Below are 20,511 nucleotides of genomic sequence, written 5' to 3' on the forward strand. Positions count from 1 at the left end.
TGATTGATAACCAATGTGGCCTCCTCGCAGCTCTGAAATTCACTCAGGCCAGGGCGAAAGGATCATTTACTAGGAGGCAGAACTCTGGTGGGGGCCACGTGAAGTTATAGAGTAACAAGTTAACCCCCGCCCCCCCCCCCCCACACTCTCTCTCTCAGACAAAATTAGCTTTATTATACCTTTTCTGAGTACTGACACAATCATAACCTCTCTAATTTTATACAATACAGGAGATAGAAAGCAGAAAGTACTAATCCCCTGGAACCCATCCCACCACCAGGAAAGAGGGGCCAATTCACATTTGGGGCAAATATCCCCAAACATTAACATAAACACACCACTTCGTGTGCCAAAAATGGGATCACGTCGGACGTGCGGCTTCGGCTCCCAGTTCACGTATCAATATGGTCTGTCCTGAACACGTTTCCACTCGACTCATAAACCGGTGGCCCATTCACACAGGACCATGGAATATGGGTATCACAGTTTTTAAAGGCAGATCCTCGGGGGACCGTCTCGGTAATGTTTTCGATATTACGAACAAGTGTTACAGAAAACCGGAGAAGAACCGAGCAACACTTAGAGAGATGGAGTTCCATTTGTTACGCGCGGGTCCAGAGGAAAATGTCTCTCAAATTCCAACATGGAGGAACTTTCCCTATTTACATGTTTTTACCTTCTTTGTCTCCCAAATATGGGGTGTTTCCGGCCCCCTTTGCAAGTTCTTAAAGAGCCCCTATGTGCTGGGGCCTTGAGACCTCAACCAAAGGCCTGGCCTGGTGCCAGCACTGATAATTTTGTCCGGGGAAGGTTTAATGGCCTCTCTGAAGTGGGAGTAGTCTTATTTTCCTTATTATTTAAGCAAGCAAGCACTTACAGAAGCCAAATAGCAGGGTTAACATTTCAAACAGCGGTTTTTCTATAAGATGGATGCTTCCCAAGTATCCTGGCTGTGACCCTTGGCACACGAGTCTAATGATGTCCTTGGGGTCAAGTCCTAAGAAATGGAATCACATCCACCTGTCCAGAGAGACGCCTTCGCAGGAGCCCCGGATACCGGTGACATCTGGACGCCACGGGCCAAGGGGCCAAGGCTTCACGTCCCACACACCATTCCCTGAACACGGGGGCGTGGCCGAACTGTCACCTCCCCGGCAAGAAAGGCCAGGAACCTGGACATGGGCTCTGAGGTCTGGTTGGCCTGGGTTCAAGTCCTGCCTCTGCTCAGAGCCTCCATGTCTGCATCCCAGGATGCAGCTAATAACAGCAGGTGTATTTGTTTCCCGGAGCTGCTTTAGGAAAGAACTACAGACTGGGTGGTTCAAACAACACAAATGTGTCGCCTCACAGATCTGGAGGCCAGGGTTGGTTTCTTCCGAGGCCTGTGAGAATCTGTCCCAGGCCTCTCTCCCGGTTTCTAGGGTTTGCTGCTGGCAATCTAGGCTGTTCTCTGGCTAGTGACAACCTCCACATGGCGATTACCCTGTGTCTCTGTCTTTGCGGCCAAATTCCCCCTTTTGGTGAGGACATAGTCATATTGGACTGGGGCCCGCCCTAATGACCTCATCTTAACTCGGTGACATCTGCACAGACCCTACTTCCGAATAAGGTCACATTCACAGGTCCTGGGGGTTAGGACTCCAGCTCATAACCAAGCCACGAAATAAGGCTCCAGCAAACCCTTGAGGCACAGGGATTGCCCTTCACAAAAGGAGGAAGTAAGCCTCAGGCAGAGGAAGTGCCTGCCCTTAGTTCTAACTCCGAAGAAGGCCCGTTTGAAGCTGGCAGATTCCAGGGGTTTGGACATCAACCTGGTGGGGTTGTCGGGGATCCCTCTGCTCAAATGTCACCTTGTCCAGGGGTTCCCTGGACACTTGCCTAAACGGCCCCCTCCGCACCCTCTCGCCTTAGCCTGCTTTTCTCCACCTCGTTTCTTAATTCTCACCTGAGGGTATTTTTTTTCATTGATTTGTAGACAGAGGAGAAGGGTGGGGGGAGAGACAGAGGGAAAGAAACATTGATGTGAGAGAGACACATCGATTGGTTGCCTCCCTCACATGCCCCAGGGATGGAGCCTGCCCTTGACAGGAATCAAACCCAGGACCCTTCAGTCCGAGGGCCGACGCTCTAAGCACTGAGCAAACCATTTAGGACTCTCAAGCCCCCGCTCCCTTTTTTAAAAACATATTTTATTAATTTTTTACAGAGAGGAAGAGAGAGGGATAGAGAGTTAGAAACATCGATCAGCTGCCTCCTGCACACCCCCTACTGGGGAAGTGCCCGCAACCAAGGTACATGCCCTTGACTGGAATCGAACCTGGGACCCTTGAGTCCGCAGGCTGACGCTCTATCCACTGAGCCAAACCGGTCAGGGCTCTCAAGCCCTTTTTACTACTTGATGTCATATTTCATGTATTTGAATCTGTGCCTGTCTTGTTCTAAGAACTTTACCAATATTAATTCATTTAAATATAACATATTTTGCATATATTATACTAATGGCTTACACGGTTTGACTCTATTCCCGCTTCCTTTCCCCGTAGGCTGTACTGGAAGAACCTCTGTCTTTTGCTTGAATTCTAAAGTAGAAAAACGTGGGTTCAAACCCCAGCTTCATCACTCCCTAGCTAAGTGACCTTGTAGGTGTGACTTAACCGCTCCATGCATCCATTTCTTCATCCATGAAAGGAGAATCAGAACAGTGTGACAAGAAATAAATAAAGAGGCCTAACCCAGTAACAGACACAGGGACTGCAGGAGCACAGATAAGGGATATCTGATCTTCCTGTAGGAGGCGACCCCGACCCTGGAGCGTGCACGGAAGACATTTAGATGTTAATAAACCACGTCCCTCAACACCCTGGCAAATCCCTTTACATAATGGCCTAGCAGACAGCAAATAATTTGCTGTTCTTTTGGTAAAAAAATATATTTTTATTAATTTCAGAGAGGAAGGGCAAGGGAGAGAGAGTTAGAAACACCAGTGATGAGAGAGACTCATTGATGCCTCCTGCACCCCGCAACCTGGGCATGTGCCCTGACCAGGAATTGAACCGTGACCTCCTGGTTCATAGGTCAACGCTCAACCGCTGAGCCATGCCGGACAGGCAACTTGCTGTTCTTAATAGATGCAAACTGAGCTGAGACTATAAGAATGAGGTGAAAAATGATTAGATAAATTATGATGAAAAAAAAATTAAGATGGGACCAGATGGAAAGGGCTCCACTGGGTGCAAGGAAACTTTGGGGGTGCAAGGAAACTTTGGGGGTGCAAGGAAACTTCTAGCTGGTTCCCCTCCTCCAAACCTGGTTCTGTGAGGCCTAGAGACTGAGGCCAGGGGGCTTTGACTTCTTTCCCCTCCCACCGAAGCCCTTTTCACTAAAGGGTTTAGAATGGCCAAAATTATAAAGAAATATAGGGTCGAATCAAGACAGGGATCAGTAAAAGTAGCTTGCTGTGCCATATTGGATCCTGAAGCAAAAGGAAAAGTCAGCAATACAGTACTGATTCTGTCGTTAAAGAAAAAAAAAGAAAAGAAGTTGATATTTCCTGCATTGTGGATTTTTAAAAATATAACTTTTTTAAAAAAAAGTTACACTAGAATATTATTTTTTCACCCTGGCCAGGTAGCTCAGTTGGTTAGAGCATCGTCCGATATGCCAAGGTTGCAGGTTTGATCCCCAATCAGGGCACATACAAGAAGCAACCAATGAATGCATAAATAAGTAGAACAACAAATCGATGTCTCTCTCTCTCTCTCTCTCTCTCAAAATCCATTTAAAATATTTCCATACATTTCCTCCAAAAAACATTTCAGAGGGACTATAGTGCCTCCATTGAGAATCACCTTTGAGACAAATGATGCAGGAGGTCCTAACCCATGGGTCTGAAGGAGGCAGGGGGAGGGACCCAGGAGCTGCCTGGGTTTCTGGTTGATTCGTGAGATGGATGGTGGAGCCAGTTTGCTAAGGTGGGGAGGAGGATTGGACCATTGCGTTTGGGGGTGTTTGTGCAATGTGCACGTGGAGACTGAGGTGAGGGAAGGGATTTGGGATGAAAGAAAAGCTTTCTATTACCGAGTCAAGCCAGTACCTTGACTGATCCTTCTTGGTATGTTACTCCATGTCCCTATCTCCATCCCCCCCATACTGGCTACCGCTTCCCAGGATGACAACAGCAGCCTATGTGTTGGTCTCCCTTCACTCCCCTGCCCCACAATCCATTCTCCATGCACCAGCCAGAGCTTTCTACAATGCCCCCTAATTCCTGCCATTGGTTCTCAGGAAAGCCTTTCCTGACCTCCCTGCCCCCAAAGAATTGACTGGTGAGGAGCCAAGAGAAGAAATAAAATGGAGTAACTACATTCAAGCTGCTAAATGACTGAAATCAAGTAGGTTAAAGTGTGAGGAAATGATTCTATATTTGTTTTAACTAGCCTGGGAACTTGAACTTATGAACTTTGCAGTTCTGTGCCAATGCCTGGATATACATCAGACCTCCAGATTACCCTGTGGGTTATCCACCAAAGTACTCATGTATCCAGACCATCTGGCATCCAAACTGCCTCTCATCTGACTGATAATGGTGCTGGACCAATCCTGGGGCTAAGAATGCAGGGTTGAGTCTTCTCAAGAACGTACTTTTTATTATAAGAAGTTTTAACTTTCCTCTTTGGAATGTTTCTGGGTTTTTGCCTAGCTGTGTTTCCGGTTTGCAAACCCTAAGGCCCTTGAATAAATCTTTATCACTTATTTCTAGCCAAGGTTTCCCGATTTACTTATGCTCAGTTGACACTGGGTTTCTGGTCACATAGAAGAATTCACATAAAAATATTAGCAAAATAATTTTGAAAATGTGCCTAGTACAGTAGTCACCCCTTTATCTATAGGAAATATGTTCCAAGAGCCCCAGTGAATGTCTGAAACTGGATAGTACCAAATCTTTTTTATGCTATGTTTCTTCCTATATCTACATACCTATGATAAAGTTTAATTTATATATTAGGCACAGTAAGAGATTAACAATAATAACTAATAATAAAATAGAATAATTATAACAGTATACTGTAATAAAAGATGTGTGAATGTGGTCTCTCTCTCTCTCTCAATATATCTTATTGTACTCATCTTTCTTGTGATGATGTGAGATGATAAAATTCAAACCTAAATCTGTGTAACCATCTCTTATTTGCAGTGAATGGTTTGGTGTTTACTCATTTGAGGGGTCTCTTGCTGAAGTCTTATTAGGGGGTCCGTGCTTTTGGCACAACACTTTTTCTGTTCATGCCCCCCCAAATTTAATGTCTTTCCATCTCCACTAAGCACTCACCACACTCTGCGGCTATCATTTTTGCAATTTGAGGTGCGACAACAAAACTAGCGCGAATTTCTTATTCCTTCTTCACAATCCCATGGATGGACGTCTTAGCAACCTCAGCATACAATTTTTTTTTCCTTTCCTTCACCTTGTCACTTACAGGAAGTGCTTTAGGGCTTCTCTTTGGCACGTCCGAATTGTGATCATCGCTATCCTAGCACTTTGGGGCCCTTATTAAGTAAAATAAGGGTCACTTAAACAGTAGCACTGTGATACCGAAGCAGTTGATCTGATAACCGGCTACTAAGTGACTAACAGGCAGGGAGCGACACTGGACAAAGAGATGATTCATGTCCTGGCAGGACTTGAGCGGGATAGCTTGAGATTTCATCCCGATACTCAGACGGGCGCACAATTTAAAGCTTATGAATTTGTTCATTTCTGAAATCTCCCACTTAATATTTTCGGACTGCGGGTAACTGTAAGGAAGGATCACTATCATGTGACTCGCTTTTGTAAAATCCCCGAGGGCGGTCCTAATCTATTTTGCTCACGGTTCAGTACTCCATGCTTTACAGTACGTGCTCAGTAAATATTTCATCAATGAATGAATGGACAATGAATGAATGAATGAATGAATGAATTTCTGCAAAGACTGCCTGTCGGAGTGCTGGGCAGGGATCAGGGAGCCTTTAATTTTCTGCCTCCCCACCCTCTCCCGGGCAGTCCCGGCTGCGCGGCCACCTGGCCTCAGTTTCCCCGCCAGTGCAGCCCGCGGGCCTCTGGAGCCGGACTTGATGTCCGGCGCGCGCAGCCGCGTCCCCCAAGCCGGGGGGTGGGCCGGGCGCGCGGGCAAGAGCGCGTGTGCAGGGCGCGCGGGGAACGTGACCGGCGAGCCAGCCAGGGCCGCCCCGTCGCTGTGGCTCCCGCGCCGCGCACGCGCACGCGCGCCGCCCCACGCCCCGCCCCTCCCGCCCGCCCCGCCCGCCCCCGCTCCAGGCCTGGCGCGCGCCGGCGGGGGAGGCGGGAGGCGGAAGGCGGGGGGCGGGGGCGGTGGACGCGGACGGGGAGGGGCGGGCCCGGCCCGGCGCGGCTCGGCCCGGCCGCCGGTGCGCGGCTCCAGGAGCGCCCCGGGCCCGGCCCGGGCGGCGGCGGCGGCTCTAGCCCGAGGCCTCGGTGGCACCCGCGCGCCGCGCCGCAGCCATGGCCCTGGTGACCCTGCAGCGCTCGCCGACGCCCAGCGCCGCCTCCTCCGCCAGCAACAGCGAGGTGAGCCCGGGCCGGCCGAGCAGCCGCCGCGCCAGGCCTGGGCCGCGAGTGCGGGGCGGAGGGCTCCCGGCGGCGAGGGGGCTGCTGCGAGCGAGCGAGCGGGCCGGGGCCTGCGGGGCGGCGCTGTACGACCCCGCCTGGGCAGCCGGACTGGGGGGTCAGGGGGGCCCTGTGCGGAACTGTGTGAAGTTGTGGCCCCGGCTGAGGGTGACTGCAGGACCTGAGGGTGACTGTGTTTGCGGGTGTGACTCCCGTCTCAGGGTGACTGTGTATGTGGGTGTGACTCCCGTCTCAGGGTGACTGTATGTGCGGGTGTCACCCCGACTGGGGCTGGCTGTTCAGTGAAGCTGTCTGTCTGTGACCCCAGCCTGGGGGTGACTGTGCAGACACGGTGTGTGGCAGTGACCCCGTCTGGGGGTGACTGTATGTGCGGGTGTCACCCCGACTGGGGCTGGCTGTTCAGTGAAGCTGTCTGTCTGTGACCCCAGCCTGGGGGTGACTGTGCAGACACTGTGTGTGGCAGTGACCCCTGCCTGGGGGTGACTGTGCAGACACTGTGTGTGGCAGTGACCCCAGCCTGGGGGTGACTGTGCAGACACTGTGTGTGACAGTGACCCCAGCCTGGGGGTGACTGTGCAGGAGACTGGATGTGCGCCTGGGACACCTAATGGGGCGACTGTGTGAGAGGCGGGTTCTGAGATTTGTGACCCTGTGGCTGGTCTCGGCCCTTTTCCCTGAGCGCCTGGCGGTGTGCCCGTGAGGCTGTGTGTGACTTTCGCTGCCTGTGACTCTGTGGCCTGTGTTCCGGAAACTGCCTGTGTGATGCTGTGAGAGAGGCCACCGGGTGCCCTGTGACTGTGTGAGATTGTGTTCCCCGATGGCACGCCCCTGGGGTTCTGGCTCCCCGTGTCAGTGGCTGTGCCTGTGTCCCTGTGGCAGTGACCGTGTGTCTTATGTCTTTGTGTGCAGCCCAGTCTGGGTCTTTCCTTTTTGTCCTATCACTGGGGGCTGCATGTTTACATGCATCTGGCCGTGTGGCAGAGGCTGATGCTGGGGTTTCCCCGGCTGCACAGATGCATTCTGGGGATGCATGGTTGCCCTGCCCGGGTTTCTGTGAGACCGTGTATGACCTGGCCTATGTGTGTGGCTGGCTCCTTGTCCCGGGGTCGGTTGGGGAATTGGTCCTCTGAGTCTCCACAGTCGGGCTGGACGGTGCCAGGCTGGGTCTGGACCTTCTGAGCAGGTCACTGCTGCAGCTGCAGGGCTGAGGCTCTTGTCTCTACCCTTGCTCACCTTCTCTTGGAGAACCAGTGAAGGCCTCTGGTCTAAACTCATCTCCACGGCCAGGCTGAGTGTTGGCTCGCAGACCGAGCAGCTGGAGGAGGAGACCAGGCACTGTTTGGAGAAGGGAGAGAAGGCTGGGGGAGGAGGAGCCCCCGCCGGCCCAGGAAGTGGCCCCTCCAGCATCTGCGAGTCAGGCCCCTGCTCTGCGGGGGAAGTTGACTGATAGCACGGAAGGTTTTGTGTGTGTCTGCGAGAGACGGAGAGATGAGGGCCTGTATTTGGCTTAAGCGGCCCGGTCTGTCCCACCGGCTCCTGGCGGGGTAGCTCTTTCGCCTGTTTTGCTGGGACTGGCAGGAACATTCTCAGAGTGGCTGCCCCCTCCTCACGCGGAGAGGCCGCTGATGAGTTGTCTTGGCTACAGACAGAAGATTCTAACAGTTCCTCCTCTGCACGCTGAGAAAGAACCTGGAAGTCAGGCTGCAGCACTAGCAGCTTCTGTCCTGTCCACAGAGACATCTGTCCACAGAGACAGTTGCCTTGCAGTTGACCAAGTGCCTCTATGCACTTGATCTCGTGTTTCCTTCTCAAAAACGATGTGAGAGGCGTGAAGGCTTCAGCTCCAGGAAGGGCCTCTCAGCCTGGGTCTCTGCTTCCAAACCCCATGTTCCCTGCGTTACTCGCCCCTGATCTAGCCCTGACTTAAGACACATTTAGAAATTTTTATTTTTTAGCAGATAAAAAATATTTGTTATTTTTCATATACCATAAGTTCACCATTGAACGTGTATAATTCAGTGGTTTTTAGGATATTTCACAAGGTTGTGCAATCATCACCTCTGTCTAATTCCAGAACATTTTCATCACCCCAGAAAGAAGCCATCACCCAGAGGCTTCCTCTCCGACCCTTGACCCCCCACGCTGCTCTCACCAGCTCTAGACAACCACTAATGCACTTCCTGTCTCTATGGATTTGCCTATTCTGGGCATGTCAGATAAGTGGGATAATAGACTACGTGGTCTTTTTATGTTTGGCTTCTTTCACTTAACCTCATGTTTTCAAGGCTCATCCACATTGTGCCACGTGTCAGCACTTCATTCCTTTTTATTTCCGTGGTGGAGATGTACCCCCATTTTATTGGACATTTGGGGTTTTTCCACTAGAGGCATTTTACGTGATTCTATGAAGCATTATTTTCTCAAGGTGCCCGGGACCTGGTAAACATAGAATCATCCTCAGCCAGTTTTTATTGGACTTGAGATAAATCCGTCAGCAGCATGAGTCGCCCAGCGGGCCAGCCGAGGCAGGGAGATTTCCTGGAAGGCAAGGTTTCCCGGTGGGATGAGGCATGAAGAAGAAGCAGGACCGAACAGAGAGCGAGCAGGCTTGGGCCAGAGAGACTCTGCCTCCAGCCTGACCTCCCTCCGGCTACTTCCCCTCTCTGGGCCTCGACTCATTTGAGTTCCCTCTTGTGTATGCTCTTTTGACATATGTGGTTTGTCAGACTGACCTTCCCTTGCCGTTTATCCAGAGAATCACACACACACACACACACACACACACACACACACACACACAGAGAGAGAGAGAATTCAATGGTCTTGAAGTATCTACCCCCAGATCACTTCCTCATTCATCAAAATTCTTCTTGGAGTGAGAGATACTTAGGGCAGCTGTTTCCTGACCCAGCCTGTCCTGCCGAGTGGCGTGGGAACGGAGGGGAATCATGGCCTGGCCAGCAGAGCAACACTCCTCGCACTTTTGATTGTTTTCTCTTTCCCCCCACCCCCATCTTTCATTATCTCACTTACAGCATTTTAAGGTTAACCTTGTCTCATTCCTTTGTGAGGACAGGTAGAGAGCACCAGAGTAGATAAATCAATAACCTTCAGGAATGGATCATCACATTATGCTTGACAAACATTCAAGATGACTAATTTTCATGGGCACATCTCCAGTTTCGTTTTGGGGGGGTTGGGTCAGGATTTCTGTACATTGGCACTGCTGACACTGGGGCCTGAGATTTCTTTCTTTTTTTTTTTTTTTTAATATATATTTACTGATATTTTTACAGAGAGAAAGGGAGAGGGTTAGAGAGTTAGAAACATCCATCCGCTGCCTCCTGCACACCTCCTACTGGGGATGTGCCCGCAACCAAGGCATAGGCCCTTGACTGGACTCGAACCTGGGACCTTTCAGTCCGCAGGCCGACGCTCTATCCACTGAGCCAAACCGGTTAGGGAGGGGCTGTCTTGCGGATTGTAGGCTGTTCAGTAGCACTCTGTCCTCTACCCACTAGATGCCAGTAGCACCCTCCAAAAAAAGGCTCCAGACATTGCCCAGGGTCCCCTTCTGAGAAACATTGCCCCTGGGTGAGAACCACTGCGTCAGACCCAGCCTTCTCTCTGAAGTCTGTGGTGGTGGTGGTGGTGTGAGGGGTTTTGCATACGCTTCACTTGGAGACCCAGCCTCACAGCCCTGTGGCCAGCAAAGCCCTCCTTGATTTGTCTACTTCTCCCGTATGGAGTAGGGAAGTGTGAGAACTTGCCACCAGTGCATGCCTGTGCCTACTTATATATACTTAATAAATATAGTTAATAAAATGAAGGGGCTCCAGAACCCTCTGGCAGGTGTCCCTTGCTGCCCAGGCCCCTCCCTACATCAGCTCTGTACCCCTTTCCCATCCCTGTCAGGTTTCTGTCCTCCCTCAGCCCTGCATCTCTCCCAGCTATCTCTGCTTTCCAGGTTTCTCTTTCCCATTCAATGGGCTCCTCTGTGTAACATACAAAACACGCCAAGTCCCAGTGGTGCCGTTGTTTGGGGTGTGTGTGTGTGTGTGTGTGTGTGTGTGTGTGTGTTCTCATTTCAGTTTTCTCCTTGAAGGGCGGGGGGGGGGGGGAGAAAGAAAAATTGCAGTTAGGGCTTAAGTCATGGTTACTTTTGGAGCCTCCCCTCTTGGCCTTTGAACTTTTAGAAAATATTAAATGTCCCTTTCTTTCATGTATATAAATCAATCAATCGCCCAGAAGGTTTTATATTCAACATTTAAGCCTTTTTGAGAATCACCAAGAGCTTTTCAGACCCACAGACAGACGGCCTGATCCTGGCCACCTTCCACTGTGAAAGACTTGCCTGGAGTGTGTTGGGTTGGGTGTTTTGTTTTTTTTTAAACCCGTCTGTTGAGGCTTAGAACGGTGTTGATCACTCAGTTATGGCCTCGCTCAGTGGTCGGCAAACTCATTAGTCCACAGAGCCAAATATCAACAGTACAACGATTGAGATTTCTTTTGAGAGCCAAATTTTTTAAACTTCTTCTAACGCCACTTCTTCAAAATAGACTCGCCCAGGCCGTGGTATTTTGTGGAAGAGCCACACTCAAGGGGCCAAAGAGCCGCATGTGGCTCGCGAGCCGCAGTTTGCCGACCACTGGCCCTAGCTTGAAGGAGGAAATGGATTCTCTGAAAACACAGCCCCCCTCCCTTAAAAAAGAAAAACAGGATAAGATCCGCCCCCCCCTCCCCCAGGAAAGTTGAGACCCGAGGGCTGCTGAGTGCCTTGAGCAGCAATGCCAGATAGCAACGTTCCGTTACCAGATATTGATCCAAGATACTGTGGAAGGAATGTGGGTAAACATTGGGAAACTTCTGAATTCCTCCGTGGGAATGACCCCGAGGAACAGCCGAGCAGGCTTGGCGAGGAAAGGGTGTGGCTGTTTAGAAATCGCCAGGTTTCCTGGACGTCGGTCTGTATCTTCTTCAGACACCAGAGCAGGGAATGTGGGACTCGTGTCGCAGGCTGGTTGCTCATGCTGTCTGTGATGTGACGTTCTCTCTCTTCTCTGTAGTTGGAGGCTGGCAGCGATGAGGATCGCAAGTTAAACCTCAGGTAAGCAGGCTTTTCATTTTCCTTCTGAAGTCTTCTTCCAAGCAGGTAAGAAATACTCTTGTGGTTTTTTTTTTTTTCCCAAAAGGGAGAACCCTCAAAATAGGATACGCCAATTTTTTAGTAGCACCTTAATTATAAACAGTTTTAATAGCATTATGTAATGTTTAGAAAAGAATTGCCATTATCCTGCCGCCCTTGCTTTACCATTATATACTTCCTTCCCTTTGCTTTTAAAAAAAAAATCATGTAATATGCTCTCACATTTCTATCCTGCTTTTGGTAGGATCTTTCTTTTGAGGTAAGGACATGGCTGATTTGAAACAGACATTCAACGCTCTAAGTTTATTAATTCAAGGTGTGTGTTTTTGTTGTTGTTTTTTGGTGCTTGTGAGAAATCTTTAGCTATGCTCATTACAAAAATCCCTGAAGCTACCCATAGTCCTCAGTTGCTATATTCAATAGTAGACACCAAAAGCATTTTTGTTTTTTCTGCCCCCAAAATTAAGGCTTTCCCCTTTGGGTATTTTGTTGGTTTGCAGAAGATTTAGCGCTTCGTTATATAATGTATTCCTCTGTGCCAGGGAACCATTCTTAAACTCTGACTCTTACAGTTCAGAAGAGTAAACAGTTTCTGGGACATTGTCCTTTAAAAAAAAAATCGGTTTCATCTTGTGAGGAGGAGGAAAATTAATTGGAAAAGGAAATATGTGATCAGAAGCTGGCATTCATTCCCGAGAGCAGGATGTTCCCCGGGTTAAAACCCGAGGAGTACAGCATGCAGACGCGGTTAGGAATATGCTCAGCCCGTGGGTGAAGTTTCTGCGTGTTTGAGGGAAGGAAGGGAAAATGCTTTTATTGTGGCACACGTGACTTCTAAACATCCTATGCGTGTGGGCAAACCATAGCCTGCAGAAATCAAAGAGATGCCATATCTCCATCGCTGGGCCCTCATTTTCACGTGATGCTCGAGGAAGCACCAGTGACGGTGACACGTTGACTCTTTCACCTGGTGTTTTTGGTAGCTCAGGGTCTCGGCCAGGGCCGGCAGGCTGGAATCAGCCAGGTTCCCAAGTGGGGGCAGTCACGGGCCGTGGTGCAGAGCACACTGGCATGCGGCTCTCTGCTTGGAGGCAGGGAGGGGAGGCGTGGAGGTCTGCTCCTCAGAGACTGTGTAGGGGCGGCACTGGGAGTAGGGCTGTCACCGTGACCTCCGTGCGGGGCCCTCAGAGCAGCTGCAGGCGCCCGTGTCCCTGCCCCAGCCTCCCTCCAGCCCTTACCTGGAGTCAGAATCTCTTTCACCCTTTAACCCCCATTCCTTTCCTTCAGGGCTCTGGCCCAGGACAGAGATCTCTCACTGAGATGGTCTTTGGGGCAAAGAGCTATTTTTGGTTTTCTTTCATTGCCCTTCACTGGCGGACAGCATAGTGTTTTGCAATGTTTTCAGTAAGAACTTACTAACAGGTCTGGCTGGTGTGACTCAATGGTTGAGCGTCGACCGATGAACCAGGAGGTCATGGTTGGATTCCCGGTCAGGGCACATGCCTGGGTTGCAGGCTCCATCCCCAGTGTGGGGCTTGCAGGAGGCAGCCAATCATTGATTCTCTCTCATCATTGATGTTTCTATCTCTTTCTCCCTCTCCCTTCCTCTCTGAAATCAATATATATATATATATATATATATATATATATATATATGTATATATATATATATATACATATATATATATATATATATTTAAAAAAGAACTTATAAACAGCTATGATATGAAAGTATGTATTTGCCCTTCTGGCCATAGAAGGCCCCATTCTCTTCACAGTTTGGAGCTGGAGAGGACCTCACAAGGAAAGGAAGCCCCATGATATACACTGAGTGGCCAGATTGTTATGATCTCTGAACGCATAATAATCTGGCCTCTCGGTGTATATCCTATATAATAAAAGGCTAATATGCAAATTGTCCCCTCGACCAGGAGTTCAACCAGCAGGCAGGCTGGCCAACCGCCCATGTCCCCTCACCCTGGCCAGGCTGGCCGGACCCCACACCCATGCACGAATTCATGCACCGGGCCTCTAATATATATATATATATATATATATATATATATATATATATATATATATACACACACACACACACACACACACACACACACACACACACTGAGTGGCCAGATTATTATGCGTTCAGAGATCATAATAATCTGGCCACTCAGTGTATGTTGCCATAGTTAATCCCACAACAATCCTATGGGGGGAGTATTTTCCCAGTTCACAGAGGAGGAGCCTGAGGCCCCAAGTTATACGTGGGACGAGCTGCATTCAAAGCAAGTCCTCCTATGTCTCTAGCACCTGCGCCTATCTTCCTGCTCTGCCTTTTGGAACCACTTCAGTTTAGTTGGATTGCTGTCTCCTACAGGGAAAGAACCTGCCTGAGGTCACCTGGGTGGCTAGAGGCAGCACCCAGCCGGACCGAGGGCCACCACTGACTTGTGGTGGTGCTTCCCAGGATGCCAGGTCCCTCTGAGGACCACTCTGAGTTCCCCTCCCCCGCTCTCAGCGGGTCCCCAGTGCCATTGTGAGCCTGGGAGACCCTGGCTGGAGTTGGGGACCGAATTCTGAGCTTGTCCTCTTAGAGTCCTTTTCCCGTCCCTCTGCCCTCCTCACGTTCAGGCAGAGACACCAACCTGCTCTCTCACCTTCTAGCCAGACAAGAACAGTTGTGGTGTCCCGGTTTAAGCTTTGACCGACACTCATCCGCATCCCTGTAATAACTTGCATTTTCAGGCCTTTTCTCTCCAAGCCTGCCCTAGAGAAAAAAATGTATGGAATAGTCTGTTGGTTTGGCTTGTTTTGGGGGAGGAAAGTTAGGGAGAGCAGATTTCTCTTTGCTTCAAATTGATCCCGAAGGTAAACTGACATTTAGTTTCTAAAGGATGTTGGTAAGCGAGAAAAACGGGGGGCAACAGGTTATTTCTCTCTCTTCTCTCCTCTCTGTCTACCCTTAATTGATGGTTTCATCTATGGGGTCACCCCCTCTTGCACATGCTGTTTTTCAGTCCTTCTCCCTGCTCCCCGACCACGCTCTTTCTCTTTAGCCAGTTCTTTTTCACCTGGCTACATCCTCACAGCCAGGTCCACGGGCTCCCACCCCACAGGCTTGCCACTCCCCTCTCTGCAGAGGCAACAGGTAGCTCTGGGTTTCTCCATCTCTTCCAAGTACCACACCGGCCTAACGTGGCAGGTACTTGTGCTTTCGTGCCTGGTGCTTCCCTCAGTGGCAGGACCTTGTTCCCTGCCTGCACGTAGCATTTCAGCAGTTTAAATATATTAACGTAGTTTTGAGCCTGCAGTAGATTACGTACACGTACGAGAACGAGCAAGGTCCCGTGGAGGAAAAATGTGGGGTTCAGGGCCAGGCAGATGCAGGTTGGGGGGTCTGGCTCCTGCTCTAGCCGCCCAGTTCCTGCACCTCTGTGCGTTCCTGCACCTCTGCAGGTCTCAGTTATCCATCTAAGACAGAGGTAAACGACGACCGTTCAGGGTCATCAGTAGATGGCATGGGCTCCTCTCCCAGAGTCAGGTCCACGACGGGCTTGGAGAGCCGTTGCTGGGTTTGGTCTTCCTAAGATGCTGCTCAGATCGGTTGGTTCACAGCATTGAACTAGAGGGGCCGACCCCCTGCAGGAGTCGTGTCTGTTGTGTCACGCTGGGCCGGCTCCGAGAGGTTCCACCACTGCGTGCTCTGCACCCCTTACCTGGCTGCATCCCCCTCAGATGCAGCTAGCAGTGCACACTTGGAGAATCAGTGTTGCGGTTCCGACGGTTTCTCTGAAGGCCGCCTGGAAAACGTCTCAGGAACCGATCATCTCCCGCCCAGAATGGAGCTGACGCCGCAGCGCAGTGCCGCCCCGTTCCCTCGCTCCGCTCCCGTGTGCAGACTGCCCCGGCCTCCGGCAATCCCCTTTTGGAAGCCGTGCCGTTCAGACTGTGGGAATTGGTGAGCAGATGGCCCTGCTGGCAGCGGCTCCTGGCTCCCTCGCCGTCCTGGGAGCTGCCTCCGCCTGGCAGGCGATGTGAGTGGTTGTGTGCCAGGCGGGGCCCCAGGAGAGAAGATGGTTGTGAGGATCAGGAGTGAATGTTGTTGTTGTTGTTGCTTTTCAGCATTTCCAAATCAAGCGCATGAATATGTTCATGAGAGTTCTTTTAATTTTTTCTCTTGCCTGGCCAAGCAAATGTTTGGGCCAGAGCAGCAGGATTTAGTCTTCTCTATTTTATCTGGTTTCAGTGGTCAACTGTCAAGTCCCTTACCGCTCTGCCTTTTCCTCCATGATTCCCTCCCCTTTTGGTCTTGACCTGGAATTCCTCAGAGGACCCCATTCTCCTTAGAACAGTGGTCGGCAAACTGCGGCTCGCGAGCCACATGCGGCTCTTTGGCCCCTTGAGTTTTTAGCAAAGGCCAGCTTAGGAGTACCCTAATTAAGTTAATAACAATGTACCTACCTATATAGTTTAAGTTTAAAAAATTTGGCTCTCAAAAGAAATTTCAGTCGTTGTACTGTTGATATTTGGCTCTGTGGACTAATGAGTTTGCCGACCACTGCCTTAGGGCCTTTAGAAGTGCGGCTGTGCCTTCTCATCCTCCCCCTTAGCGTCAGGGTGGTCTCCACCGACCACGCCTCCTCATCTCCATTTAGCGCCACTTCTCTTACGCCCGCCCACCCTCTGGGGTGCCTTTCTGCCTTTCTTGGTGATTTCTCAGCCTGGACTTGATCATCCCTGATGACAAGCTGCCCAGCTAAGTTCTGCCCAGAGGTGTCCGGCATCCGCTGCATCCCGGCTCTTTGCAGCGAGCTGCTGTTTCAGTTAGCTGTTGCTGTGTAACAGGTTACCACACACTCTGGGCCCAAAACAGTGTCTGGCTGTCATCTCCCAGTTTCCATGAGTCAGGAATCCGGACACGGTTTAGCTGGATCCTCTGCTTGGGGTCTCACGTGGCTGCAGTCAAGATGTTGGCCAGTCCAGGGTCTCATCCAAGGCTCGGGTCCTTTCCCAAAGACACACTGGTTCGTGGCAGACTTCGTTTCCTTTCGGCTGTCGCAGCTGAGGCAGCTCGCTGCTTCAAGGCCGACAGGAGGAACTGAATGCCGTCTCGGGAGTGCCCAGCCATCCCCTTCCCCGGACAGGGTCACCTAACGAAGGGAGCCGCTCTCCCACCTTGTCCCCTGGCCCCACAGCAGTCGGGATAGGGACTCAGCTGTGGTGCCTGCACCAGGGGCCGGGGAGTTCTTGAGATGCCCCCATCCAATGTCGAGAAAGCAGTCGTGCACCTGAGCAGGTGTCCGTTCAGTGTTACAGAAGTAGCAGGTGTGTCTGGTGTGAAGGTGAGGCCACGTCGGGGATGCTCAGTCCTGGTGGGAAGAGGAGCATCAGGACGCCACAGGGATCGACCACCACGCAGGCGACCACCGTGATCTCTGCTCACACCGACACCCTCGCCCGCATCGGGAGGCATGGCATCACCTGGATTCGCACCCACTTTGAATATTGGCCTCTGAAATAACCGCCTCCACTGACCCCTCACCGATTTTCCCCTCAGCTTTGGTCTTAGGGAGAAACAGGGCTGGCTCCGACCTCTGTCATCTGTCACTCAGCCGGCTCTTCTGTGACCTTGGGCAGGCCTCTGTTTCCAGTGAACAAAACCATACACAGCTCGTAGGTTGCTGTCAGAATTAAATGTGATCACTGCACGAATCTCTTCTCCCACGGTAGACATCCGACAGATGCCCCTCTCTGCGCCTCCTTCCGGGCCCAGCTTCCGTGGGGGTGATTCATGCCTTCCATTTCCTTCCCACAGGCATGTTTCTCTCTTCAGTGTTGCCTGGGGACTTGGTCCTTGCTCTGTACTATGATGGCCACTTGCCCACCAGACCACATGCCCACCTTAAGGACAGGGCCTTCGTGGCTCCTAGCCTCCTAGCACCCGGCACCCTCTGGATGGGCCATCGACGTCTTGTAAATGGAGTCCTCTGTGTCTGTTTCACGTCGAGGAACTCAGAGTGGGCTTAGAACACAGATGGCAACAAGGGACCGAGATTTTTCCCCTGCAATTCCCCAGTGCGGTTTGGCACTGTTAGATGTCCCTTCCTTTCTGATCTGGTTCCTCACAGGAGACATGCAAATACGTGTTCATCTCGTCCCTTCCTGTCCCCACCCCGTGGCTTCATAGGCAGCGGCCTCCCATTGACTCCAAATTTAAAATATTGGAGCACACAAACCTTTAAAATTCTGGGGCCATTATACAGTTTTGCCGTTCCTTTTGGTTTAACCCAGGTATTATTCCTGGTAGTTTGGTGGAACATTTGATTTTAAAATCAGAATTTGCCTTCTGTATCCATTAAATATATTTTTTAATGTATTTTTATTGATTTTAGAGAGGAATGGAAAGGGAGAGAGAAATAGAAAGACCAATGATGAGAGAGAATCACTGATCGGCGGCCTCCTGAACACCCCCTACTGGGGATGAAGCCCGCAGCCTGGGCACGTGCCCTGACCAGGAATTGAACCATGACCTCCTTCCTGGTTTGGAGGTCAATACTCAACCACTGAGCCACACCAGCTGGCATGTTGTTGGAAAACTAATCCTAGAGTGGGGACCAATGAGAACAGAGCTGAAGTTAATTTGATTCTGTTGAAACTTAATTAACTTTATTATTAAGGTTAACTTAAAATGAATTTTGCTCTGAGTAGTAGGTTTCATTAAACTTTCTAAATACTAATACTTAGACTTCAAAAGAGTGCCTCGGGGCCCCTGTCTCATTCTTCCCACACACTTGGCACGCCAGGGGAGCGTGTGCACATAGCAGGAATGCTCCTGCAAGCTCTTCATCGTAACAGTGGTGACCAGTGATCACCCTCCTGGTAAACGGAACAAAGCTGTTAGAGGGAATCGGAAAGCCTAGGTTCTGTCCCGAGATATAGCATCTGCTGTGCAACCTTAGGCAAGTTGCTAAATGTCTCTGGGCCCCCATTTCCTTCTTTGCAAAGTGAAGAGATGGATTAGATGATGGTTTCTAAATCCAAGAATAAGAGTCCTCAGACCCACCAGTCTAGTTCTGTGTTACATTGTGCTTCTGATCGTTCATGGTAAATTTGTAACATGCTGTCAAAAGTTTCTCCTTTATTCCCACACTAAGAGCCAGGTCACATGTTTGTGGGGCATCTAGCCAGGTCAGTGTTAGGGTTTGACCCTGAGACGGAGCAAACAGGTTGACCCCTGAGAAGAAGTGGGGTCACTCGTCAGGCACGCCTGGCCCTCCCCTCAGGAGCGGGCCACATGCACAGTAGTGGCCATTTGGAAAAAAGAGACTCACCTTCAGCTCTTGTCGTTGGCTTAGGTTTCGCTTCGGTCAGATCTCTGGGTTTGGACAGCTTATTAGAAAATTCCTAGGGCTGGAGCATCCAAACGAGTTGTTCCGCTTCAAGGAAAGCCACAAGAAAGAAACTGGATTAATCAAAATAGGATTAATCACAATAAGGAGGAGTCATCTTCAAGATGTGCAGAGGGATGGGGCCAGGGACGGGGGCAAGACCCTGAGTCTGGCCTGTGGGGGTCCCACTTGGGGGGGCGGGCGTGGTATTGTTGATGGTTCCCATGGTGGAGGCGATGTGCTGATGAGAAAACCTAGCTGGCCTGCCTGTGGGCGTGGCCCGAGCATCGGGGTGAGATGGGCGAGACACTTGTGTGGGTTATGGAGGTCACACAGGCCGGCCAGTGCCTGACAGCGGGGCCTCTGGGTGGGTGTAGGTCCCGCCCCCTGACCACCTGCATGACCATGACTTTGGGCCAGCTACCTGCCCTCCCTGACACTGAGGGTCTTTGTGAGGCTTAGAGAGTCTTGTGTTGTGTGTAGTGCCTCGTCCTTGCCTGATGCCGCCTGACACATGGTACCATGAGTTATTTTCATTGATGGGAGTGAGGGCCCCTCCTGTCACCCTTCCTGACCGTCTTCTCCTCCATAGGTGGACTCAGGCCAGTTCCCCACAAAGGTCAAAAGGTCATCCAAGTGGAAGCTAAGAGGAAAAACAAGCAATGCTTGACCTAATTCCCTCCAAGTTCTACTGAACTTTGTACCCACTTTCACCAGGTTTCTTATTTTTATTTCTGCAGATTTTTTTTCTTGAACGGCTACTTTAGAAGCTATTTTTAAAAAGACTTTGTTTCAAAGAAGGTTGTCGGAGGTCCCCTCAGGAAAGGTCTGGTGCTCTCCCGACGGGCCACCCTGTGCTGGCAGAAGGAATTCCCGGTCAGGGCTTGGCACATGTTTGCCAGGAGTTCTCCAGGCGTTTCCCCAAAGCTGGGCCCAGTCGGAACTCCCACAAGCGAGGGGACCGTCGGTATGGTTTGGAGACAACCAGGCCAGCTGCCACCTCTGTAAATCCCTGGTCACTTCCCACATGTCCAGACCCACCTGTTCCGTGCGGGTCTGTGGCAGGGGACGTTTAGGAGTGGCTCCTAAGGCTGGGGTTGAGGCCACTGAACTGGACGCAGGACAGCTTCCTACAGCCCCTGCTCCCCAAGCCCTGGGCCCGTGTGCAGGCCCCACCATGCCCAGTAGGAGGGAGAAATGCCTCTTGTGAAGCAGCCTGGTAGTGGAAGCAGTTTTTATCTAACCGTTTGCTCTGTTTATCCATTTAGCCGACGTAAATGTGGTGCCTGTGTGTGTCGTGGGTCCTGTGTCGAATGCTGGGGATTCCATGT

At 50.9% G+C, this 20,511-nt stretch overlaps 1 protein-coding gene across 1 annotated transcript in view; it reads left to right on the top strand.

Moving 5' to 3' along the window:
- The first annotated feature begins 6,418 nt into the window (after window positions 1-6,418).
- Window positions 6,419-20,511, top strand: part of SSH1 (slingshot protein phosphatase 1) — a 51,974-nt gene continuing 37,881 nt past the window's right edge. The window contains exons 1-2 of the mRNA XM_079762897.1: window positions 6,419-6,586; window positions 11,713-11,753. Of these exons, the coding sequence (XP_079619023.1) occupies window positions 6,521-6,586; window positions 11,713-11,753 (107 nt within the window). The 5' untranslated portion in view covers window positions 6,419-6,520. The remainder of the gene's footprint in view (window positions 6,587-11,712; window positions 11,754-20,511) is intronic.

The sequence above is a fragment of the Cnephaeus nilssonii genome (genome assembly GCF_951640355.1).
Source record: "Cnephaeus nilssonii genome assembly, chromosome: 22".
Classification (NCBI taxonomy): Eukaryota; Metazoa; Chordata; class Mammalia; order Chiroptera; family Vespertilionidae; genus Cnephaeus; species Cnephaeus nilssonii.